This window comes from Myripristis murdjan, chromosome 22, assembly GCF_902150065.1.
Source record: "Myripristis murdjan chromosome 22, fMyrMur1.1, whole genome shotgun sequence".
Classification (NCBI taxonomy): Eukaryota; Metazoa; Chordata; class Actinopteri; order Holocentriformes; family Holocentridae; genus Myripristis; species Myripristis murdjan.
Window position 1 is genome coordinate 11,837,798 of NC_044001.1, and position 27,354 is coordinate 11,865,151.

General features: G+C 45.6%; 1 protein-coding gene across 1 annotated transcript in view; it reads left to right on the forward strand.

The window, feature by feature from the left end:
* The window catches only part of hs6st1a (heparan sulfate 6-O-sulfotransferase 1a), a 59,992-nt gene that overhangs the window by 28,402 nt on the left and 4,236 nt on the right, over positions 1-27,354 (forward strand). Inside the window, exons 2-3 of the mRNA XM_030082079.1 lie at positions 22,889-23,111; positions 25,405-25,653. Coding sequence (XP_029937939.1) covers positions 22,889-23,111; positions 25,405-25,653 — 472 coding nt within the window. The remainder of the gene's footprint in view (positions 1-22,888; positions 23,112-25,404; positions 25,654-27,354) is intronic.

Sequence of the window (27,354 nt, forward strand, 5' to 3'; positions counted from 1 at the left end):
CCCATAGCGGCGGAAGCCAAACACACAGCGTTTCCTCTTATATTCACAAATGCCCCGTTTAGGCAATTATTTGATTAGCGCCATTTGAATTGCAATAAACTTCACTGGGAAAAAAAAAAAAAAAAACACGGCGTCGAGAGCTTTCTTTGCCGAGCGATAATGAATGAAAGCCAATGAGATCAATTGTGTAATAAAATAAAGATGCCGAACATGAATCGAATGCAAGGTTACAGGAGAATGAAACGGGCAAACACAACGGGAATAAATAAGTAGAATCAAGGCGGATGAAAGCGTGTCTGTGCAAATATGTTTTAACAAGTGAATCCAAAGATGGCACTAATTTTGCCAGCCTAAGCTCCTCAGGCAGTGTGTTCAAAAGCCTCGAAGCCCAGACATCAAATCCGGGCCTCGAGGCTTATTGCTTACTGCAGTGCCTTCAAACAACAGCCTCTAAAACCAAAGATAGCTACGTTTATATTGGCATGACTGGGCGATTGTCTTGGCTGGCTGCTGGGTGTTATCGAGGGCACAAGTTTAAACCACTTTACATGTCTAATGTGTCTCAGTAATGCGTTTGAGCACGTCTGCGCCCATTAGTGTGTGTGTGGACTCTGCACACCGGCTTATGTGTGAGAGTTTGTGTGTGTGTGTGTGTGCACGCGTGCCCGTGTGACATCGATCAGCTCTCATCCACTGACGCTCTAAAAGCAGGGGATCCCTGCCGCTTGGCAGATTGGTACTCCAGCTCTCTGTGTGTGTTACCCTTTAATCCGTCCCCCTGCGTTGCGCTGTAATCTCTCCCCCGCGGAGCTTGCGCTGACAGGTTGAGGTTCCACCGGGGTGTCCTTGACCTCCGCTGCACCGCAGGTTGACGTGGGACTGGATCAGACTGGATCAGACCCGACTCCTTGTGTGTGTATGTGTGTGTGTATGACTGTGTGTATATGAGTATGTCTGGGGGCTGGAAAGAGCTACAGGTATTAGAGAAGCTTTTTGGGGGATTTTTTTTTTTTTGGCATTAAGTAGAATGACTGTCACCACATCTTATTTGATGTCCAACCCTTTTTCAAGCATGTAGGTCTCAGTTCATACAGAAATAGCTGCACATTTTAAAAAGAAAGGATAAGGCAGGGTTCATAATTACAAGCCCATTTCATCCCAGCTGCAGTGCAGAGACTGTTTTGGTCATTGAAAACAATTTTCCTCCAGTGAAGGAACCTGTACCAGGAATTACACTGATCATTTTTACACGACTCACACTTTATCAGTGCAGAGTAAAGTCATGATTCAGCAAAGTCGCCCCACAGGTTGAAGGATAACATCAGCGCCAGTTAGAGCTTCAGCCCATTTGGTTCTGTCTACGTCTAGTCTGCTTTTCCCATAATCGTTTTATAATGCATTCTGTATGCAACTACATTTTCTGACATTTTCTCATTGATTGTTTTTTAATAGCTTTGGGGTATCAATCCTATCTGGAAATGAACTGCTGTCTGGGCGAAAATAAAAGATGTCCTAAAGAAGGCTGTTGGATGTGACAATAAAGTTTGTAAGACAAACATGTTTTGGAGGATTATTTCCTAGTGGAGACTTTTTGTCAGGTGATTGGCAGTCAGTAGAAAGTCATGTCATGCACACGCTGATATAAAAAACTGAGCTTTGGTGCAGTGAAATAACAGTAAAACAGAAACTTTAAAAAAAAAAATCTGTCTGAGGAGGTTTTTTTCATACTGTGGAAAAAACGATTGACAGCAAATGCTTTCCTCTGAACATATAAATCAATAGAATGGTTGCACATGCATTTAGTCCATTAAAATAGTAGTTGACATCCCAATAAGAAATGCTCCAAAGACGGAGAATCAACACACTGCTGTAACAGCCGGGGAAAAGATCCTTTTCACCGAGGAATTGGGAAAAAAAAAATCTGTTATTTACTTGGATGATCCATGATGCACTTGAAAATATAAAGTGTAAAGTGCTGCAATGACAAGTACTGCAGAAAATCAATTGCATCTCCCTCGGTGACACGATTGTGATTAAGTGTGTCATTGAGAAAGATGTGATCAAAACATTTTGAAGCGTTCCAAGAATCATTAAAGTGAAAAGGATCTCGTTTCCTGTTGCCGAACAGCGTGCAGATTCTTTGAATGGGCCTTTCACTGCATCTTATTGGAATTTACCCGCCTGCAGTTACGTATTGATGGACTCATTTTTTTGTGCCGCAGGTATCACTATTAATTGATACCCTCGAACAAAGCAATTTGTCGCCATTCATTGCTGTTCATTATGAAAGATGTAAAATAAGCCCAGTGTGCCCCCCACTGTGTGCAGACAGCAGCAAGAATAATGTAAAGGAATGGATTAGCCCAGACAATTGACACACTAAAAAAGGATACAAGGAAGTTTATTGGTCATTATACAACAGGTTGTATAATGAAATTAAAATGTGGTTCCCTCTTGATTGATTAATTAAAAAGAAAAAAACACCAGTTTTATCCTTTAAATGAAGCTCTCTTACAGGTCAAGGCAGATACATACAGTTGTCTAAAGCTTGATGCATTTAACCAAAGACAACTTAAAAAAAAAAATAAAGCCACAATAAACCACAATAAAGCCCTGTTATGTATCAAAATGTGCCTATTTCATTTTCAAGTTCTCAAGTGATCATATTTTTTAAACACAGACACTAATCAATTCCTCACAGAGATTTCCTGTTACCTCGGCCCCCTGTACCCACTGTTTTTTCTGCTTTCCGCCTTTTCCCTCACACATCTCAGCGGTATCCAGAGACAGTGTGACTAACAAACACCCCTGCCAGCCCAGACTGATATGATTCCTTCAAGGAACTGTCTGGAATCTCTTGCAGCGCCGGGTAGCCGTCGCTCTGCATTGCCGTTATATCCGCAGAAAATGATGCCTGTTTGTTAAGAGCTCTACCCGGCAATCTTTTACATACACGCAGATAATGACATATTTACAGGCAGCTGATCGCTAAAAGAAAGTGTAAATGCATACCGTGTAATTGCAACGTGCTGGATGTGAAACCAGCCTGAGTTTGTCATGTCAGCCTGCTGCTCTGTTTACTGTCTTTCTCTATTGTCAACTGTCCAACAATGCTGAAATGCCAACAAATGATCCAAAAATAATAATAAGCCCAGCTTTAGGGCTGCTGTTCTCGAGCTCACTTTCAGTCACGTATCACACATCATAAAAAAAAATCAAATGTAAATGCCTCGGTCCATACCTGCCCAGCATGGGAAACTGCTGCTGCCCTGCGAATATCCTACTAATTACATAATGGATGTCAAATAGCAGGTCAAAAGCTTATGACGACAGGGTAGTTTAAAAAGGTTTAAATATGTGTCCAGCGCAGTGATTAGTAATTTTTTATCCAGGGCAGACGGGTGCACATGAATTCTCAGACCAAATGTCTGCTGCTGGGACTGGAGGGTCCTGCTGGCTCAGTGCAATCGGATGCAGAGCCACGCAATGGGGTTTGACTCATATTTTGTTGTGCAACCACCAACCGCCCACATATATATGCACACACACACACACGCACAAAATCTCCGCTGTCACTCTCAATTCTGCCTATTTAAGCAAAAATGTCATGGAAAAAGTTGAACAGCTCCTCCGTAATTTCCTCTTTCCAGTCTTTTCCCCACATCTCCTTTTAATGACATGCATCAGCTATTTAAAGACAAGATAAGATTTCAATATATTTCTTTTTTTTTATGTCAAAATTTGGAGGATTGTTTTTGCTTGTACTGGCCTTTTAACGTCAGGGAGTGTGAGCTGAGCAGATCAGAGCTTGGGGAATGTTTGGATCGTGGCCAGTCTGACACAGACGGGTGTTGTTTCACTCCTGAGCTAACTAGGACGCTCTCTTATCATTATGACCATCCTATCTCTGCCGTGGATTTTACTATGCCTCTGTTGTATTTTATTTATGGCTTTTGCAAGATTCTGTCTTCACATACAGACACATACACACACACACACACACGCTTTGCCCTCACTGCCCCAGGTTGAGCAGCGAAAGCCTGACCCCCGCCTTAAAACTGAAACTGGAATCTGCACTGCGCTGCTCCGGTCGATGTGTGTAAAATCCATTATGATCATCATCATCGCCGAGCCCCTCCACCCCCCCGGCGTCCAGAGGATGCCGTACATCACAGCCCACATCTATTTTTCCAGCTGGATCTTTTCCCCCCCCACGGGCCAGTTCCAGTCCGGTGGCTATGGATCCGTGGAGCCGTAGTCGATAGCATCCTGTAGCTCTGTATCTGTGGTCACCTCTCTCTAACCCTGTGGTCAGCCTGTCCACCATGAAGGCCTCGGGCTAACTGATATGGTGGTTGGAGGATGAATCAATTCCATCGCGGCAAGTTTTTCGCGAGGAATCTATAAAGAAGGAAATGTAAGCCGCATCAGACAGAGCCTCGCGCACGAGCGTTATTTGGAGAGAAGCTCGCAGCACTGTTTGGATCGCAGTGGGTGGAAAAAGTCCATACTTGAATTTTTGCAGCAGGCGTTTTCACATGTTCTACCTTTGGCAATGACACTGATGTTGCGTTTTAAACTTAGCGATCTGTGACGGAAGCAGACCAGATGCAAAAACCTATGGATTTCCCATACGGCGTAAGACAAATTGTACTGCAGGCCGTTGAGTTTGTCTCCAAAGAGCACTCACACACATGGCTCTGACGTGTCTGGCTTTCTTTATAGATCCCATGTATTTTCTTTATCCCGTTGCCGATTGAGCATGGGAATAGAATGGAATGGTCCAGATTAGAAATCTCCACAGTAGAACTCTTAATTCTCCACTTCTAATGGCCTACAGTAGAGTCAGAGCAATGTGAAAAGGATTAATGCTGGGATGAATGTGCGGAGGAGGGAGGGGGGAGCCTGAGATTACAATGAGAGCTTTGTTTCTCTGACCATCGAGGTCTCTGCTAGGATCCATTATTCTTGCTTTGATGCCGCTGTCTGAATGAGAAGTGGTTGGCGGGGATGCATTGTTTCGGCAGCGGAGGGGATATCGCTGCAGTGCTATTCAGCATAATGCAGCCCCCCCTCTGTCCCAGCCCTCGCCCCCCCAACACATCCCCACCTTCACCTGCCTCCTTGTGACTCCGTGCAATTACCCACAGTGCTAAATCTAAGGCTGACAGCAGTGGCTAAATCTGGAACTCCGTGCCCACCTTCACCTTATCAAACTTTCAGGGGTTTGCCAGGCGGAAACCGCTCAGAAGGGGGGATGCAGGCCCCTGATAAACGCCTCTGTTACCCGGGACGACGGTTGTCGAGGGCATCGTTTGTCAGTTATACGGCGGCTTGTCGAGGAGCAGATTGTCAGAGACCAGGGAAGTCGGGGACAATTAGAAGATGGGTGATTTATGGCGTGTGATAAAGAGCAGGGGCCGCCGTCGTGTTTGGTGGATGCTGGCGTGCCTGAGCGCCGCCGCGCCGCGCCGCCGAGCCATATGCACTTGCGCGCGGCGTTTGCGTGCATGTGGTCAAGACAAGTTGATATGACGGAGTGTGACAGATATTCCCGGCTCGGCGCTGACAGCATCATTTCCCATCACGGCTCTCCGCGCAGATGTTTCCCCCGCGCACGCACCGGCACACACGCGCGGACGGCGTTCTCCACGCACCCCCGGCTCCAGCTGTTGCAGCAGTTAGTGGGACATGGTAGATGCCTCTATTAGAGAGCAGCAAATCCCCACAGAGGTGGAGAAAAGAGAAGAAAAGAGAGAGAGGAGACAGAGAGAGAGAGAGCGATGGATGAAGGATGAACAATGACCCCGGTGCTGCAGGGAGGGAGGGAGGGATGCTGCTCTGGCTCGGGCGAGTCTCACGGCACACATTCTGGAGAGTTCTGGATCCAGCCAGGGAGATTTTTGGTGGAGGGCCGGGGAGGCTATATAGGGGTTACGGGGATTTGGTGGTGGGGGGGGCTGCTGGGACGGGTGATGAATGCTGGCGGAATGCTTCTGGAATGTCAGATGGGGCTTTTTAGAGGCGGCCTGTTAAACCAAGGCAGATGTGCCCCCAGGGGAAATCACAGGATCATCATTCCACTGCTGCTTACCTTCTCCTCTCCAACACACACTGCACTTGTGCACATACACACACATTCCAGTGGAACATTCCCCTTCTCTACAGCCATCAAGGGGGAAAGTTAAAGGGGGAATGTAAACCCCACTTTGGGGCAGCGGCGGGGGTAAAGGTCGCTCCAGCCTTTCCAGATGTTTTTATTTACTTCATACGAGGATTTCTGTTTGCGCGTTTGAATTTAACGCCGGCTGTCGATAGCACGCGCGAGGCGAAGCACAGGTTTTGGATTTGGAAATTCTCTCGCACAGCTTCTCAAATCGGTTGCCGCAGTATCAATTTGGTCCAGGCTTTACACAAGTCTGTATTTCTATCTCTCCGTCGCCTTTATCTGTCTCCCAGCCCTCCGTCCCGCCACGAGGACGAGCTCTGAACCCACGGGGACCTTGTCCAAAACATTGCGTAGGTAGAGCAGCATGTTGTAAGGCGAGACGACACAGCGTAGGCTAGATGAACAGACTTGTCCTGTGGGCTTTTTGACGATTAGCTTCCCCTGTGTGTTCCAAAGTTGAACTTTTTGTCAGCTTTTTTTTTTTTTTTTTTTTTTTTTTTTTTTTTAAGCAGTCAATAATGTTTCCTGTTACTCTGGGCTGAACCAGTGTGGGCGGATTAACAGATAATGGGCAGTGGGAAGACATGGGCAAAAAGACACAGTGAGATAGGCGCGCAAACACACACACACACACACACACACACACACACACACACACACACACACGCAGCATGGTGACCCAGTGTGGGAGGTGTGCAGTCAGGCTCTGATAAGGGCCAGACTGCTAACTGTTCCCTCCAGTTCCTACTGAATGCTAATAAGGAGGAGCAGGGAGAATATTGGCTGTTTTCTCTCATTTCCTCTATTGAGCGTGTGCCTCATCCTCCTATCCATCACTCGTCTTCTCCTCATTCTCTTTTCCTCTCCTCTTTTCTCATCTCCTCTCCTTCTTTTTTTTCCCCTCCCAGGATGAACACAGATAGTTGTTACATGGTTTGGCACGTTTAGCATAAGAATGGGGAGGGGGGGGGGCGCTTGGATCTTCAACCGGAGACATGTTTCTGTGCAGAGAAACGTGTGTGTGTGTGTGTGTGTGTGTGTGTGTGTGTGTGTAACGCTTGGTTGACTCTCTCCATATGGTGTAGCTTCATTTGCATAAGATGTTGTTCCCCTACCACAGGGCCTCTGGTGAGTTTCAGCCATAATATACTTACTCTCTCTCTCTAGTGACCAGTATGTATGAACACGTACACACACACACACACTCAAATACACACACACACACACACACACACACACACACACACACACACAGTCTACCCTCTCCTCCTCTCCCTCCTGTACCCTTTTACCCCAGCATCTGATCCAAGGATTTGTTTGGGATTCTCAGGGATTCACCCTGATTCTCCACTTTAGCTGTGTGTGTGTGTGTGTGTACGTGTGTGTGTACGTGTGTGTGTGTACGTGTGCGTGTTTGTGTCTGTGTGTGCTCATACATGTTGCTTATACATGGAATCAACCTCTGCCCACACGCTTTTTGGTATCTTGTTAACCTTGATGAGATTGTAATGCCCTACAACACACACACACACACACACACGCACACACGCACACACACAACTACACTCTCATAACTAACTCTCAAAACCACACCCTGACCCTGGTTTCAATGCAGTTTTTTAACCCTAAACCCTAAAATAAAAAATGTTGGCAACTGAAGCACTGATTTTTTTTTTTTTTTTTTTTTTACATCAATATATCAGTGTCAAAATAATTGTGATACCTTGATAGAGTTATGATTGCTGAGACAGTCAGTGTCCTCTGTGGTATCGGTCGCGGTTTAGGGTGTTCCTCAAAATCAAGCCCACATTCTTCATATATCCTGTTTCTTTGTTCTGCAAAGAGGATCTTTGTTTCTGCTTTCTCCTTACTGGGAAGGATAAAAACATATTGAAAGAGTTTTTTGTTTTTTTGTTTTTTTTCCACAGGGCATTTTTGCCTCTGTCAGTCATTTTACAATCCGGTGATCAAATGTCACGGTTGTTTGTCGCGGGCAAAAAAAAAGGTGATCATCATAATTACATATTTTAGTAAATTATCTATTTATATACATAATCTATACACTCAGGATCAAAATCTTAAGACCAGTTGAGTAATTGCAAGAATTTGCATTTTGCACTGTTGGATCTTAAGAAAGTTCTAAGTAGAGCCTCTAAATGAAAAAAGAAGAAATGGGAGTGAGACAACAAAAAAAAAAAAAAAAAAAATTGAGTAAGCAATTTATTGCAAACAACCATTAAACTGAAACAGGCTGTTCATCAGCTGATCAAAAGTTTAAGACCACAGCCTTTAAAAGCCCAAATCTTCGCAAAAATATGGATTCAGTGTCATTTTCTGTCTGTCAGGTGTCCACACTGTCATGACCTCCTGATGGCAAAGGCAAAAACGCTTTTACTCAACTGGTCTTAAAATTTTGATCAGGAGTGTATATTAGTTTATATCTAACGCCTTCAAGCATGCAGTTAATTTAAGGATGTTAATCTGTTACTTAAAAAAAAAATAATGATAACACAAATGAACACAGTGTGGACCAACTTTTGACCTGTAAGCGCACAAGACGTCACACATGATGCAGCAACTGACAAAATGAGGAAGAAGACAGGCCGGCTGGAAGGTCATTTTCCTTTCAAGAAGCTTTCCGATGGATGTCTGGACAGAAGTGAAGTCATATGGACAAACTGCAACATTGAACCGCTGTTCAGATCTCCCTCATGTAACATGGTGGCCAGCAGTGTCTCTGTTTACACGGACTAAATTTAGATGTTTGCATTAGTCGCTTATAGAACTCGTCCATTCATATTCTCACTTACATGATATGCGGAGCAGAGCCTGATTTAGCCACGATGTCCTCAGCACCATGTCACCCAGCCCAGTTTCTCTCCTGTATTCAGTCGTTTTTTGTTTTTTGTTTTTTTGGTTATGTTATTACTGGGGTTTACCCTTGTGGCAGTTAGTTTGCATTGTGCTTCAAGCTGTTCTCTTTAAATTCAACCAGAACAAAGCTGTGGGATTGCCGCGTGAGACAGAAAAAGCTCCCGACAGAAACTGTGTGTGATTCAGGTGAACGCGTGGCTAAGGCGCCCTCCAGTAACCTGAGTAAAAATTGGAAAACGCCACATAATAATCTGAGTGTTTACTCTTTCTTTGGTTGAAAGTCATCAGAAAATGCTGACGTTTTTTATTCTCAGCGTTGTCTTCATCGGGTTAATATCAAAATATCGCATCGAAAAACGGACTTCGCACCTCTTTATCCTGTTTTTGTGGAAATCAGTCGGGATGGGGGCATCTGCTGAATCCCTAATATGTCCTGACAACTTAAAGAGCAGGAAGGCTGGCGTGCACACACAACCCCATGCGCACATACACACACACACACACACACACACATACACCCTCCATGGTCCCTCTCCTGTGCTCTGCTGGATGTAGGGATGTTGATGCTCTGTAAGTTTCTACCCCGCTTGGTTGGCGAGCAGCGTTGCCAGGCCGACAGCTGCTGCGGCTCCACATTCCACCGCATGTGATCTGGGATTGGAAACACAGGGGAGAAGCTGCCAGGGATGGAGCCTACACATACACACATACACACACACACACTGTATACATGCAGAGACACGGGAACACAGACAGACACGCTACACATGAAGATTCACACAGGCATCCAGACACACACACACACACAAAATAAATTCCCAGATATTCATGCATGCACACACAAGCATCCTGACACACACACACACACACACACACACACACACACACACACACACACACACACACACACACACTGAAGAGAGGGAGAGGCTAGATGTCACAGGCCCTATAATAGAGGGATGCCCTCTTAAGCTGCTTCACACCAGAGCCCAGAAAATCAAACTGTCATATCAATGAGCAGCTCACCAAAAAAAAAAGAAAGAAAGAAAGAAAGAATGAAAGAAAGAAAAAGACCATCTCCCCCTCCCTCTCTCTCCCTCTCTCTTTCTTTTTTTTTCACTCTCTCTTCCTTTCCCTCCCATTTCTCATGCCTTTCTTTAAAAGCAGGTTTGAAGTTTTGTGGCAGACCGAGCAGGGTTTTCAATTATTTTCAGTGTCATTCGTAATGGTATCAGAGGGAGAAAAGATGAGAGACGGAGAGAAAGAGAGAGAGAGGGAGACTGATGAGAGAGAGAGAGAGAGAGAACATGGGTGCTGTTGGTGGAGCAGAGCTGTTTACGACAGGCTAAATGGAGATCTAATTCAATTTTTTAGCTCTGACCAAAAGGCCAGGTTCCTTTTTACAAAGCGCCTTCATGCGTCAGGTGCAAACATGAAAATCTGGTTGGGTTTTTTTTTTTTCCCTTTTACTTTACATCTCAAACAAGAGAACATCAAAAGAAGGGCAGTGACTTCCCAGTCGTGTGTCTCTCTCCTTTTTTTCTTTTCTTTTTTTTTTTTTAATTCTCCTTGTAAAAGGGTATTTTGATAACAGCGATTAGAGGTCTTTTTTTTTTGCTCTGCCCTCTATGTTGGATTTTCTGTGGAATTAATGGCCTTTTGAACCGCTGAATGCGTAGTCAATATGCACCCAGCAGATGGTGTGTGGCTCTGGCGCTTTTCCTTTTTTTTTTTTTTTTTTTTTTTTTTGTTTCAAGTCACTTTTTTTTCCCCTCTCCGCTAGTCAGTAACAATTTGCCGCTCGGCGCATGTTTGCTGCGTGTTTCCCTCTGCATTTTGTTTGTTCTGCTCTCTTTCTCTTTCCCTCTGTCACAGATGTAGCCTGAAATCACGTCTGTCACACTGGCCTTAATCTCGGGGTTAGCAGCTGCCGGTTGATTGTGTGCGTGTGTGTGTGTGTGTGTGCGTGCGTGTGTGTGTTTGTCTGATCTGGTGTGAAAATCAAATATTAAATAAAAATCAGATAAGCAGTTCAATTCCCCTCACTGCTCTGGTCACCTGAGTTTGTAAATGTTGGATTTTTTTTTTTTTTTTTTTTTTAAGCCAGTGGTCGCTTTCTAATTAAAAAGATGGGTCTGCTCGAAGGCACTGCAAGGAGGAAAGGAAAGGAGGGAGAGAGGGAAGGAGGGATGCCGCAGTCGCACAGCTCATTTGAGGCGAAGCTGGCGCTGTGGGCTTGAGTTACACCGCCAGACAATGGGCTTCTTTCACCCAGCTCAACTCACACTCTCTCACACACACACACACACACACACACACTAACACACACAAAACACAGAGGCGTTCTGTCTCCTAAACTGTTGTTGCTCCTGTTGCACAATATTTGGCTCCTATTATTTCATTATGCCCTCTTCTTCTCCCGGCTCCTCCTCCCTTCGCTCTCTCCTCCCATCTCTGGTTTTAATTTTCTCCCCTGCTTGTTTTCGTCTGCCTGTGCACCGGCTGATTGGAGGCTCTGTATGGGTGTGTGTGTGTGTGTGTGTGTGTGTGAGTGCGCGCGTGAGTCTGTCACATGTATCTCGCCTGCGCCATATGATACCATATGATAACAAAGGCTAATTGTAGCTTTGAAATCCCGCTGATATTTTGTCGGCATAATGAGAGGGGAGAGAGAGAGAGAGAGTGAGAGAGAGAGAGAGAGAGAGAGAGAGGCAGTCAGAAACAGGGAATGTCATCCTCATCCTTGAATTCCCTGGAATTTGCGCCGCCATTCTTCTCTCCCTGCACGCCTTTCTCTCTCTCTCTCTCTCCCTCGCTCGCCCTTTCTCTCGCTCTCTCATGCTATTCCCCCCAAGGCTCTGCTCATTAGCCCCTTGGCCCTCTCTAAGCAGGTGGGGCATGTTTGGCACAGCCCTCCAACATGCAGTCAGGCTTAATTGGGCTTGGAGGACCCCTTACACACACACACACACACACAATCATTCATACGTCCCACCCCACTTTTCTCTCCCCATCCTTAAAGAGCCAGTTGCCCCCCCCCCCCCCTCCCTTTCCCCTGGGAGAGGTTGTGGTTCCTGGGCCGGAGAGTGTAAATCCAGCCGCGGGCCTGTCTCCAGGCCGTGTGGACCGGGGGACGGGGGCCGACTGGCTGCTGAATCCCCGTCTTCGCTCCTCTCTCCGTCAGAGGATAATAACACCCGGTACCAGTACGAGCTCCATTGATATGCAGACGTCTCCGCCAAATGTCACAGGGCTTCTTCTCGCCCCTGGCTGCTTTCTCTCTCCATTGCTCGCTCTCATTCTCTCTGTCCTCCTTGGTTTCGCGAATAGGTGCGCGTCTTTGTGCTTCTGTGTTTTTTTTTTTGTTTTTTTTTTTTGTTGCTTCACATTTTGTAACCTACAGACAGGTTTTTCTCTCTCTCTTCAGCTCAGCTCAAGGATACCCGGAGACAGTGTTATCCTCACGTGCCTCGCTTGTTTTGTGTGTATATGTATCTGCCTCGAGACTGCACAGCTCTCTTGGTAAAATTGAGGTATTACCACGCGTATGTCTGTGTAATTATCATCACATCTGGTTGTGTGTGGGTTTTTTTTTTTTTTCCCTCTCCTTTTCTAGACAAACACTTGACATCGCCTTGAAAGGCTGTTTCTTCAAAACCCAGACTCGGCGTCTTTTTGCTTCATCTCTCTTTCTCTCTCTCTCTCTCTCACTCACACACACACACACACACACAAATCGACAACCTAGCAATATCTCATTACATTTCTACATTCATAAGTGCTCTTTCACAAACACACACACACACACACACGCACATAGATGCAGCGCCGGAGTGGAGAAGGCATAGAGGAGTGAAAGAGACAAGTGTTGAGGTGTGTGTAGTGCAGGGTGGGGGGTGTGGGGGTGGGGCAGGTGGGGAGGTTTGAATGTTAACTGCCTTATCACTCCAATTTCACACTGCCGCCTCCAGTCACACACACGCACACACACACACGCACACACACACAAGTGCAGGAGCACCCTGTTGCCTCCAGTCTCCTATGTGACGACTGATTAACAGGGAAACGGGGGTCACACACTCGCATACGCACTAATCTCAGCCAGAGGGTAGGTTTTGTGTCTGTTATAGTGTGTGTGCCGGTGTGTGTGTGTGTGTGTGTGTGTGTGTGTGTGTGTGTGTGTGTGTGTGTGTGTGACTGCTGCAGTAATGGGGCCATCTGTCTACTCGTTAGCCTCGTTAACCAGCCTTTTAATTGCCCCAAAGTCTGCATCATGTCTCCTTCTTCTTCTCCTCCTCTTCCTTCGCTCCCCTCTCTCTCTCTCTCTCTCTCTCTCTCTCTCTCTCTCTTCCCCCCTCACACTCACACACACTCTGCTTGTGAGTCCTGTTCACCATGTAAGTGAACTGTTGGGACATATCAATAGTCTGAGATCATGACGTAGTGACACAGCGCCTGTGGAAAACATTACCTCCACATATGTGTGTGTGTGTGTGTGTGTGTGTGTTTTTTTTTACCTTTGTGTGTGTAGTGGTGGGATTGGGTGGGGTGGGGTTATACAAGTGCAGCATGCCCATATGTCAGTGTATTAGCAAAGTGATTGCTTTGGCCTCAGCATCAAGGGAGAAAATGAACATGAAGCAGATTGGAGGGGAGTTTTTTTGGTCACACACACACACACACACACACACACCCACACACATACACGGAGGGTTATCAGAGCTAGTGGGTTGATTCTGTTACCTCAGACAACCCAAACAGCTGTAGAAGGTGCAGCTGCACAATTATGACAAAAAAAATGATCCAATTTATTTTGCTTAAAGGTGCACTGCGCAGAGTTCCTGGAGGGCAGAGGACCTTTTAGACTCAACTGACAAAAAAAAAAAAAAAAAAAAAAAAAAACAGATAAGAAATTCCCTTTAATGTTGTGATAACAATTATTAAGCATTATTTTAGTCTCTGTTGTCTCAGGAAGGAAAAAAAGGCCTTTCACTCTCACTGCCTCGCTCTTACTGTGGTCTTTATTTATTTATTTAGTTTGTTTTGTTTGTTTTTTCAAATAACTTAAGTAATTACTACTTTACTACTTGAGCAATCTGCTGCAACCTTAAGGCAAACTGCATAGAATCTGCTCTTGTTTGTGCTCATTCGGTTAAAGTATCTCCTGACTGTACATTTATAGACTGTCATCGGTCACGCCTGATGGAGGAGCTTGATACGCAACGGAAAAGGATTTCAGGCCGAATGAAAACACAAGAAACACTTCAGTGTTGGCAAATTACATTGTTACAAATTACATTAATCTGGGCAGCATTTCAGTATCCTGTTATCTGCAGGCAATTGCATAACAGTCCCCCTTCCTCGCTCGCGCTCTTCATGTCTGGCTGGGCCTCTGTTTTTCCAGCCACCTCTCTCTCGCCCCCTCTCTCTCTCTCTCTCTCTCTCTCTGTCAGACAGCTAGCTTGGCTGTTGCCAGTCAAGTTACATGAGAGAACAGGCGGCAGTACATTCCTGCTGAACATAGCTTTGCACTCAGGGGATTCCCTCCCCTGTCTCTCTCTCTCTCTCTGTCTCGGTGTTTGTCCACTACAGCTCTGCACTGTCCCACTCAAGCCGCAGGCTACACGTCCACCTGAGGCATTCACATCATGTTCGCCTCTCCTCTTTGTTGTTTAATCACAGAAAGGATGCATTTTTTTCTTTCTTTTTTTTTTTTTTTTAGTGGCAAAACGCAGCAAGCCGTGCATTATTTTGCACTCACGGCATGGGCTAAGGTTTCACACGCTGCTTAGTTATGGTCGCATGGCAACACTTAGCCAGCCAACTTGGCATTTTACACAAAACACCTTGCATGCAGACCGGAGCGAGCCTGGATACACAGCCAGCGACGGCAGGAGCTCTGAAACGTTCTCAGTCTTGGACCCAAATTTAGTGTCGCCCTGGGACGGGGGGGCTAAATAAATCGCACTGTACCCAGCCACCAGAAACAGGCCTCATTCTGGGTCCCAACCAAGAGCTCATGAAATATTTGGCCCTTTGCCACTTAAATCGAAATCACATTGGCCCAGTGTCTGAGGAGCGCTGCCACACTGACAAACTCCAGAAAGTATGGAAAAGTGTTTATCAGTGCACGCATTATATGAATGCAGTGGCATTTCAAACATTCTCTGCTGGTAGTTTCTTTTTATAATTTATGTATGTTGCTGGCTGTTTGACTGCTGGAGTGTAAAACTGAATTCATGAATATATATATATTTATATATCTATATTTGTTTCGGGTGTCTTGGGAAAAAAAAAAAAGATCTTGATCTCAGACTGTCTGATTGAATAAATGATCAATGAAAAAAATATGGAAAATTGATGATTAATATGAAATGATGGGAATTGGGAATTTTGTCAGTATCTGTTTATTATCTATTTATTTATTTTTATTTTCATGTAGGTATGTTTCCTTGATGTAGGTAAGTTTATTTTGGCAGGAACAGCGCACAACAAAGCATAGTTAGTAATAGTTAGTTTTCCATCTGTCCTCCCTGGGCAGGTAGACAGAAACGACACAACAAACCTGCGGCTGCTTTAAATCCAGTTGTGAAATCGATACATTGTGATGCATTTCAGTGTGGAGCCACGCCGCTCGGCCACATCAGCTCACGTCATGATCAAATCCTCAAACCCAAGATATCAGAGTGTGGACGTTTGTAAGGGCAGCCCCGTTTTTTGTCGAATTTTTCCCGGAGCGCCTTCATGTTTAACCACAATCTCCCAGGCGTCCGTTTGGCTGTATCTAGACGGCGGGACGTCCGCTCTCTGCCCCGTCTTCCCCCAAAGCGCCACCACTGTCTCTCTTCTCTTTCTCCCTTCCTCTTTTACGTGCTCTTTTTTCATTTCCTCCCCCCCTGTCCCCCTCCTCCTCCTCCTTCCACCCCCTTTCTGTGTTTAAAGTCCAAACTACCGAGGCGGGCTGTCTGAGTCCTGAGGCGGTTATTGATCGGCTGGGAGAGAGAGAGAGAGAGAGAGAGAGACGGAGATGGAGGAAGAGTGAGCAAGGGCGAGCAGAGAAGACGCCCGGAGAGCTCGTCTGATCCGGAGGGTCTATTTCTGTCCGTCTCTGTGTCTCATTATTGGCCAGAAGACACACAGGAGACACAAGGATGAGATGACGGATGGCGAGCGGAGGAGAGGCGGGCAGGAGGAGTGGGAGGGAGGGCGAGGGGGGTGATGCTGAGTCTGAGAGGTCGCCGCTCATTTCGAGTTGATACACACACACGCACACACACACACACACACACTCACGGATCCTAGAAGTGAGATGTAGACGGGGCACTCCAGGCTTGTCCACTCGCCTTGTAGCCTGAAGCCTGTCAGCCCACAAGCAAGTCAGATGTGTCAGTTTGTGTGATGTTCGAGGCCACCGTGGGCTTGGAAAATAAAACTTCAACCTGACGAAAATCTATTGTTTTCAGGCCCTGTGTGTGTGTGTGTGTGTGTGTGTGTGTGTGTGTGTGTTTGTGGCACCGTGACAAGAAGACAGCAGGAAAACTTCATTGGAGCAGCGTTGAGATCCAAGTCCTGACATGCCCCTCCTGACATTCTCACTCACTCACACTCACACACACACCCTCACACACACACACACACACACACTCCCACACACCCACACACACACACTGACATGGTTGATATCATCTGAATTTACAGCCAGTACATTCCATGGGATCCTTCCAAAGCAAAGGGAGGAGAGGGGAAGAGGAGAGGAGGGAAAGCAGATAGGCCAAAAGGGCTATCCCTGGAAGTTATGTGACACACACACACACACACACACACACACACACACACACACACACACACACTGTACACCCAGACGCCATCAGAAATGTGGAAGCTGGTGAAATATTGCTTGTTATGGAATGTTGGCAGATACCAGCGTCCAGTAAGTAGTGATTTATTCACCCGGGCCACAAGAGATACACACACACATGCATGCATGCACACACACTCACACACACACACACACACATACCCACCAACCACCAACACTGTGTCCTTTCCTCTTATTTTCTCTATCTTTGTTTGCATTGGAGCTTGGATTTTGTTATCTGTGCTGCCAAAGAACTAAAGCGGTTTAATCCTGATGCTGTCCAACCTCGTTCTACATCTGTGCGTGTGCGCGCGTGTGTGTGTTTGTCATCTGATTAGCCGCCATGCACAGGCACGAGACTTTTTCGGTGGAAAACATTTGACTTCTCACTTCCCTGATAGTTTTTTTTTCTCTTCCCGTTAACTTGTTTGAGCACAGATCCATTTTTAGAGGTGGGAAAGAGCTGTGTTGTTGAGTGGATCTGGTTTCAACAAACATCCGTGGACTATTAATAAAACATGGCTGTGATGCTGTTGGTTTCTGGGTGTGTGTGTGTGTGTGTGTGTGTGTGTGTGTGTGTGCGCACGCATGATTGCTGACGTGTGCGTCACTCACACCGCCAGCTATAGTCTCATATTTAAACAAGACTTATCAAACTTTTCACACTCCTGCGATGCAATTTTTGGAGTTTTCAAAAAAACCTATATTTTCCCTCTCATTTCTAATTAAGATTCATGTATTCCAGCCCCCAGTATTTCCTGCACTCTAGTGTTGTTTTTCCGTCACACAAAGAAAGCTTCCAAAAACGCACTCAAGTTGGCACAAAACCTCAAATCTAAAAATGATAACCCACCCGTATTGGATTTTAAATTGGATCCCCGGCCCCATATGATTCTCTTAGATATTCTCTCTCATTTTACACAGAAGTGAATAAAAACTAAAGCAGTGAAATGAAGCTACTCAGATCCAAACGGCTTCTCATTTTGTGGCGGACCCTCGGGGACCTTCCTCGAGGGTCCTTGGTGGTCCGCGGGTCTCGCGTTGAGAACTAGAGGATTAGAGTAGCTTTAATAAGCCTAGCTAAGTCCTAGCTGGGAGAGCGCCTGGTCATCTGACGGAGGAATAAGAGGCGAGGGGAGCAAAAAGACCGTCTGCGAGATGACAAGTGGCTCGAGAAAAGGAAGTCGAGATTGAAGAGAGAAAAGAGAAGATGGAGAGAGAGGGAGAGAGAGAAGTGGTGATTTGTTTCCCACAGGAAGCAGGGAAAGGTCTCATTTCCCCTGGTCTCTGAGGGACTATAGCAGACTCAGGCGCTGTGTGTTTCCTCTTGATAACGCTCGGCAAGCACACACATACATTCTCTCTCTCTCTCACACACACACACACACACACACACACTCACACATTCCTGCTCGACTGATGCGGCGTTTTTGAAGGCCAATACTGAGATATTTTCGGTGTCAGCTCATGTTCTCTGCCGATATTTTACATCTTTATGTTTTGTACTTTTCATGTATTCACAGTTTTTCCTAGAATTTCACTCTTGGCGTCATAGAGGAGTAGAGCATGACCGATGCATCAGCTCGCCAAAAGCATGATGTCATGGCAGATTTAATGATATCTGCATACATGTGGCAGTGAAAATCACCGTCTTCTCCTTACTTTGTCCAGCAGACTCTATTATTTAAAATGCTCCTAGTGCTACTATTGTTATTACTGTTACTATTGTTACTATGATTAATAATAATTATCCAACACGGCACAGCATGAGTTGGCAGAGAAGCTGAGCTGAAGGTGGTGTGGATTGTGTAAAGAAGTTAAGAATTTCACTGGCTAACCGTAAAATATTACCAAATATTGGTCCGTATAATGATATCATATGTTTTGAATCTGATCAAAACGTCAATTGGGGTTAAGGGCTTCACAGTGTTGATCAGCTCCATAATTATGTAACCAAAAAGTCTGCATCGTATCTGAGATGGACCACAGTGGCTGCTCATGAAAGGCCATATGGGCCTAAGCCTAATGCGCCAAGTGTATATACTCCCCCATACATGCATATACATATGCGTGTGTGTGTGTCTTTGTGTGTGTGTGTATGCAAACACACAGATACACAAACCCACTTAAGCCCACATACAGCACAGCCTTACCCTCATGACATTTATGGCTTCCTGTTTGACTCTGAGAGCAACTGTATAGTCTTGTGCAGTCTTGGTGTTTATGTGTGCTCATGCTTGTGTGTGTGTGTGTGTGTGTGTGTGTGTGTGTGTGAATAGAAGAGTAGCTGGCCAGCAGACCCCCTGCCATGCCTGTCAGTCTCTCAGCCGGGGGTCAGATTTGTCTGTAGAGATGGAGGGAAAGCGGAGGAGATGGTTTAAAGGGTGAGAAAATAAGGGGTGGAAAGTTAAAAAAAAAAAAAAAAAAAAAAAAAACTGTCTTAAAATGAGAGAAAGGAAGAAAGAACGATGGCGTGTTTGTTTTTTCATTTGTGGTTTTGTCTCCCCCCCCTCACTTTTAGTCTGCCAGACAGACATTACACTTCATCTTGTGCTTACATCCTTGGTCTTAAACTCACTTATAGTGATGGGGAGGAAAAAAATAAATAAATAAATAAAGCCGCCCAAGAGAGAGTGAGAGATAAAAAGAGAAAGCTGTCCTTGTTCAGTCTGGATGGCACTGTGGTCCAGACAATAGCTCCATCTTGCTTCTCCCTGCCAAACACCCGCTTTTTATCAGCCCCGCTATACACACCACCCATCTGATAGAATAAATCAGTGAGACGATAAAGCGCTCACCGATTAGTTGACGTGTTTGACGCCTGATAAATGCAGTTTGGGAGTTTGGTGGGGGGGGGGAAGGTGGGGGCGTTCGTCTGTCTGGCAGAGAGGCAAAAAAAAAAGGAATACAGCAGACAAGTTTGGGAAATTTTGTGCAAAAAAAAAAAAAAAATGTAATGCACTTAAACATCGTCCGCAAAGAAGAAGGCTCTTCAAAGCCCCGTTCCCGGGCCGTAAATTCCAGCGCTCAGCCGGTGGATGATGACGATGATGATGATGATGATGATGTGCTGGATGTGGACGGCGAGAGATGGAGTGCTGGGTGTTAGCTTTGAAGTTAATTTGACGGGCGCCTCACCTTCAACTATAAGCAATATCGCCTATGAGGAAAATATCTGCTGCAGTGTTCGGCTGGCTTTGAGGCACCGAGTGTGTGTGTGTGTGTGAGAGAGAGAGAGAGAGTAAAAGAGAGGTGCATTTGAGTTTGCCAGCATGCAAGTAAATGTGCGTGTGGGATGAGACATCATTACCCAAAGATGTGAGTTGCACGGTCAGACATCATTAAGCCATGAGGCGAGAAAATTCTCCTCGGCTTCAGTTTTGTAGTCCGCCTGACCCAGCAGACACAAAGGTAAGTGTGCCGTTTAGATCATTTATTTAGGCTTAGCATGTACGCCAGGTCGGTGTGTGCTTGTGTGTGTGTGTGTGTGTGTCCATGCCTCCGCGCGTGTGTTATTTATTTATTTTGCCTGGTAATATGCCTGAGCCTTCATTATAGCGGGAGCCATAACTTTGATAAATCACTCGGGCTCGGGGCCCTCACTGCTTTCACAGTATTAGAAAACTAATTGAAATTCTCTTCCGCCCACTCGTCTCTCACTTTCTCTCTCTCTCTCTCTCTCTCTCTCTTCATCTCTCTGTTTCACTTTTTCTCTCTTGCTCTCCCTGTCCTGCTCTCCTCCCTGTCTCTCTCCGGCTAGGGTCAGAGAGGACTGTGTGTGTGTGTGTGTGTCTGTGTGTGTGTGTGTGTTTTCAGGGGGGGATTGAAGCCAAGAGGGGGAAAATGTCATCACTGATTTAATACGCGTGTATACACACACTCTCACTCTCACAGCCTCACTCAACACACACACACCCACTCACACAGAGCTTTGGGGAGTGTCAAGAATCGAGATAATGTCATCACAGGAATCTCCATAATGTACCCCGCTCTCCTCCAGGCTCCGGTTGGACTATGTGCCCCCCCCCCCCCGCCCCGCCGCCCCGCTCTTTGATTAGATCGGGGGATGAGATAGGTTTAGGTTGATGGGATTTGGAGTTTAGCTACTTGTTTCGCCGGCCGTGATCCTCCTGCTGTCCCTGGATTGCGGGGTTTGTTTGGTTTGTCGCCCGGGATCTCCCAACTGCCACAGGATTTAGGGTGAGCTTGTTTCCCCGCCCGTGATCCCCCTGCTGCCACTAGATGTTTGAGCTCCGAGTCGCTTCATTGTCAGGCGCCTCCGCACCGCAACTCGATTTAGGGTGTGGTTGTTTTGTTGCGCAGTGTCTCCCCCGTTGCCGTTAGATTTAGGGTTTGTTTGTTTTATTGTTGAGGATCTCCCCCACTGCTGCTGGATTTAGGGTTGGGTTGTTTTGTTTTGCAGGATGTCCCCACTGCCGCTGGATTTTGGCGGAGGGGGGGGGGTTAAGCCACTTGGTTTTTAATATCCAAACACTGCTACTGTTCATGCCACGAGCAGATTTACACTTGATCTTTGTGTCCACCCAACACCCCCCCACCCCTCCTTTGCTATGTGAGCTTTGTAGTGTGACACCAATGATTTAGCAATGGCGGTGGAGTGTGTGTGTGTGTGTGTGTGTGTGTGTGTGTGCGTTTTGGGGTGGCTTGTGTGGAACGGGCCGTTTCGTAGAGTCCTGTCAGCACACAAAATTCTCTCTGCAAACATTCCTCTGATGTGATGCAAGCCCAGGAGAGAAGAGGAGGGCAGTGTGTGTGACTGTGTATATTTTCCCTCACTGGTGTATGCGTGTGGCGCGCACGCACAAATCCACACCAGCTCTCCCAGACACTCTACACACCCTTAGACACACACACACACACACGTAGAATGTGCACACACGCGTTGCATGTGTGTCTGGTTAATGAGGATGTGTTGATTGATTAGGCTGCAGTAATTAGCTGGAGTGTAAAGGCCTGGAAAGGTCTCTGCTCGGGTGGGAGTGCCCCCTCTGGGGAGACATTGAACTGTGCTATGCACCATTACATTACACACATTACACACATCACACACACACACACACACACACAAACAAACCACGAGCCGATCCAAATTTCAAATGCGGTATGAGTCATCTCACAGAATCAGACCTAATACTTGGTGTGTGTGTTTAGTGAGAGGATGTTTGCTGTGTGTGTGTGTCTGAGTCTGAGGCACGAGGATGTTTTGCAGTGTTTGTGTGTGTGTTAGAGAGAGAGATGTGCTTGTGCTAGCAGTTTCTTTTCCTGCACAGTGGCCTCGACACTGACCTGATCCTCAGCCTGACAAATCAACTTTCTCTCTCTCGATCTCTTCACCAGCTCTCCGTTTTCCCTTTATGCATCACACGACTGCCTCTAGTAAATGTAAATATTGCACTAAGTACGACAACCTCTGTAGGCATTCCTCTGTTGAGTTACCAGGATCTAAGCGTGAACCGCCGCAGCAAACCGTTGTAAACAGTGCCACCACATGGAGAGCGGTGGAATTACACATGGCGAGGCTTTCACTCTGAAGACCTCAAACAATCATTTATCCCCCACAGCAGAAACGCCAAAACACCAGCAATAAGGCTCACGCTCGCACTCTGCAAAATGAGCTTTGAGTGAACTCGAGTTTTCATGTGGTGTGCTGCTGCTGCTTTCGTTTCTGTCTCCTGTATGCGCCGATTTTATTGAATGTCATGTTTTTTTTACTGTTTTTTTCTTATTGATTGACAGAGTCCGTGTCAAAAACAATTTTGAGTCCAGCTGAAGCAGTAAAGCTTTGATCTAAATCTTTTTTTCTTCTCTTCCCCATCCCCCCCTCCTCACTTTGTTTTCCCAATTCTTCTCCGTCCATCTCCGCTGTCCTCCCTCTCCTCTTGTATTTTATTTTTTTTACATTTTCTGTCTGTATTCCTGCTCCCCTGCATCTTTCTCTTCCACCCCCGTCCGTCTGCGCCCCACAGGAAGTTCTACTACATCACCCTGCTGAGGGACCCGGTGTCTCGCTACCTCAGCGAGTGGCGGCATGTGCAGCGGGGGGCCACGTGGAAGACCTCCCTGCACATGTGCGACGGCCGCACCCCGACCCCCGAGGAGCTGCCCTCCTGCTACGAGGGCTCCGACTGGTCCGGCTGCACCCTGCAGCAGTTCATGGACTGTCCCTATAACCTGGCCAACAACAGACAGGTAGGCTGAGGTGCAACACACACACACACACTGGGAACACACACATCCGCACGGGTGGCCACGCTCTCTCGCAGACTGTCTCACAGAATCAAAAACGCACTCAACTCTCTCTCTCTCTCTCTCTCTCTCTCTCTGCTTTGGGGATTTTCTTATTGATTCCCTTGAAGGAGAAATTTGTCTTTTGGCTTGTTTTTTTTTTTTTTTTTTTTCTCACTTTCTGACTCACTCACACACATACAAAATGCACAAATGCGCTCAAGCATGCATGTGAGTGCACACACACACACACACACACATACACACGCACGCAGACAGCCAGTGTTAGGCCGCTGGCCATAAACCACCTCACATTCACGCCTTCCCTTCTCATGCAGTCTCAGTCTCCCACCTAGACGTGTTGGCCATCTTATTACTCAGACTTCTATGACTTGTACATGTGGGACACACACACACACACACACACACACACATCTGTACACACATTTAAAGGAATAGTTGAATAATTTTGTTGTTTACACATCTTCAGCTGAGACACTGAGGTACGTGTATGTAGTGTAGCTGTTGCCTTAGCTGGTTCATATTATTCATCCATCCAAAACAATTGCAGGGATTAGAGAGTCTCTCTTAACCGTTCCTGAAATGGCAAAAAAAATTAACCATGAAGTTGCTCCAAAGAGCAAAATCCAAATGTTCTGAAGTCAAGCTATTTCACTGTGCATCCCAAAGGTCAGTATTTACCTCTTATCTCTTGGATTTTACCCACTCGTGGTGCTCCAGTTTCCCCACGGGGGTCTGACAGAGCTTTGATGGCTTCATACTTTCATAAATAACCACGTGACCCTGAAACAAAAACAGACACTTTGTTTCAGTTTTGTAAATGATATCCCAGCATGTGTATTGGATAAAAAAATTGTTAACCATGGCACTGAAATGTTAAACAAACAGTCAGAATGACACATCTCAGCGTACTTGGTATCATGTGATATTTGACTTTCCCGTTTGTGTTTACCACTTTACCGGGCCGTTCAAGTGCACTCCAATCGCAACATTTCAAGCATTTGAAGTCAACATCTGCCCGGTGCTGTTGTCATGGTTGGCACGGTGCAGAACAAGTGCAAAATATCCAGCAGATAATGAAGTAAATATTTGGACTCGGTGCAATCGCTCAGCCTCACATTTGGATTATGTTTTTTCCTCCTTTTTTGGAGCTCGAAAGAAACAGCCTCATTCACTTCAATTGTTTTGAAGATGACTGATATGGAGCTGTGCCAGCTAACTCGCTGCTTGTGATGCCGATACACAAACCTCATCAGTGTTTCATCCAGCAGTGAATATGTAATGACAGAGTTTTCACATTTTGGATGAACTGTTCCTTTAAGATATCCTGTTGTACCAGCAGGCTCATTTGCCCACTGTGTACTCTTGACGTTGTCAGTGTGAATCCAAATCAGTATGCAGTATGTCAGCCCCGTTCCTTATTTTGTGCCACGCTGCCAGAATGCACCTAGTGATTCATCATCGAATGTACATGTTCCAAAATTAGATTTCCACCAAAATCAGACTTGCTTTAGTTTGCCAAGTACAATGGATGATCAAAGAATTTCAAATGGTAAATGATGCAGAGACGTTACAGGTCTGGTACAGAGAATAGCAGGGATGCACTTCAAATGTAGGACAAAACACAACAGGATCTCATTTACAGGCCAGACAGGATGAATTGATGAACGTCAGGTAATATGTTTTTTTTTTTTTTATAAAGGATGTAGCTGATGTTATCAAAACAAAAACAAACTCTTTATAACTAGGTTACATGTAGAGTCCGAAGTATATTGTATGTCTCACTCTTGTGTGAATACCTGTTTTCCTTTGAATCATTTGCGTCAGCGCTGAATTTGTTAAGAAAGCTACTTTCTGTCTTTCTCGCCACTATTTACTAACAAAAGCAGTAATCAGGAAAAACTAATAATCTCTCAATTGATCGGTTCCAGTTGGGAAATACTTTGATCAGTTAACATTAATCAAAATCTGTTTTCATGTCAGGATCTCTAGGGTAAAATCACTTCAAACAGGGGTCCACCATGTAATGTAAGTCAAGTTGGGGAAATGTAATCACCTGAACTAGATAGCAGCAGCTCTGGAGCGGGTGGGATTGAGCGTCTTGCTTAAGGGCACTAAGTGCTTGCAGACACTCGGGATTAAATACAAATCCTCAAAGTAAAGGATGTTTTCACGAACAGCCTAACACTCGAGGTCTTTTAACGCTTGTACGTTCATGTTCTCCCTCCGGCTGCAGGTGCGCATGCTAGCGGATCTGAGTCTGGTCGGCTGCTACAACATGTCCACAGTTCCTGAGAAGAAGAGGGCCCAGCTCCTCCTGGACTCTGCCAAGAAGAACCTGCGAGACATGGCCTTCTTCGGCCTGACAGAGTACCAGAGGAAAACTCAGTTCCTGTTTGAGCGAACCTTCAGGTTGCGCTTCATCAGGCCCTTCATGCAGTACAACAGCACCCGGGCTGCAGGGGTGGACCTGGACAATGCTACGGTTAGTGGGACAGTCCAGCCACCTTGAATACATTTGGTTCTGTATTCAGACAGTGTGAAATTACTGAGACAGACAGAGTCGGAGAAACACAAAAGAGAAGCTCTTCAGAGCCTGCAGACTATCTCTGCGCACACGCTGCTGAGAACTTAATGGAACAAATATGACAATTATGTGTAAAAATGTCTCTTTTCCCTTTTTAAATGGTTAAAAAGATAAACAGTATCTTCTGTTTTCCCAGGTTAGTCCCATTGAGATCAAGATCTCTCTTAGACAAAAGACACAGCCAAGGCTGAAACAGCACATTCAGTTACAGACAGACAGAGAAAAATAACAAACATTTCAAAATAAGTAATAGATAATCTGAGAGAAAAAAAGACAGGAGTAGAGGATGAGCAAAAGAAAGAGACAGAGTCCTATATTACTGTGAAATTAGTTGGTATGACACTGTCTAAGGAAAGCAAAAAATGTGACTGTCACCGTTAAAAACAGCAGCCTCAAAGATGTGCTTCACACTTTGATTGGTCCAATGTGGGAGTTCTTAGGCTCAATTCCCAGCAAAAAAAAAAATAAAAAATATCCTCCAGTACACAGCAGACTGGTGATTTATACATCAAAACTCGCAGGAAGAGGAGAAAATGAAATATGCCAACTGACAGGGGCTGCAGCATGGTGCACCAATGGTCATTATCACAAAAAAGGGAAACTACGACATGGTGAAAGCTCGGAGTCTGAGGGGCGTGCATGGCATTTTGAGTGAAAATTGCTTTTTTAGCTTCAAATTAAACATTTCCAAAGGCCCTTTTAAAAACAAAATCTTGACATTATTTAATTAATACACAAAATGTCAAAATTAAATTGGCAGTTGATGAGAAGAACATTTGTTTTGACTCTCCCGCAAAGCTCTTCAAAGCCCACTTACACCCCCCACCCGGTTTTAAGGCTTTGTGTTGATGAATGTCAGGTTCGAACTGTCTTCTCTCTCGGTGCCTGCGTCCCATATGCTGTCGATCAAAGATCTCTAATTTTCTAGCGCCGATGCCACACGTCGTCTCCCTCTGTTGTCGCACACATTGCTCACAAACGATATCCACCAGTCCATCACTTATTTCAAAAGGATTTTCTTAATTGGAAACATTTCCTGCTCCATGTCGAATTTGCGGCGCAGCAGATGATACACGTCAATAAAGCTAGCGATGTCTCACGTCCTGACATCAAACGCTTTTCTGTTATCTCGCTCCGCATATTGCCTACAGACTCCCTCTGTCTCGCTCTCCCTCTCTCTCTCTCTCCCCGTCGAAGCCGTGAGCAGATCTCATACAAACTTCATGTAAATTAACCATCCTCCTCTTGTCCCCTTTTTTCTCTCCTTTCTTTCCCCCCTCTCGCTCACTGTTTGTTTTTATTCAGTAACCCAGTAACCTGCTTCACACACTTCTATAAGTCTAATATTTAATTATTTACTACAATCAAATCAGAGGATAATGGATCGGCCTCCATTCACTGATCAATTAATTGATTCATTCTTTCATCCGTCCGTCACATGCAGTGTCTCTGATGCCGCTGAAACTTTATATCTCACTACGACATAGTTTCAAAATTACAGTGTTTGTCCGTGTATCACACATAATATCTGAGCTTAACGTCTATTACAGGGCAGAACAAAATCACATATTTTCTACCGCCCATATATTCCCATCCAAA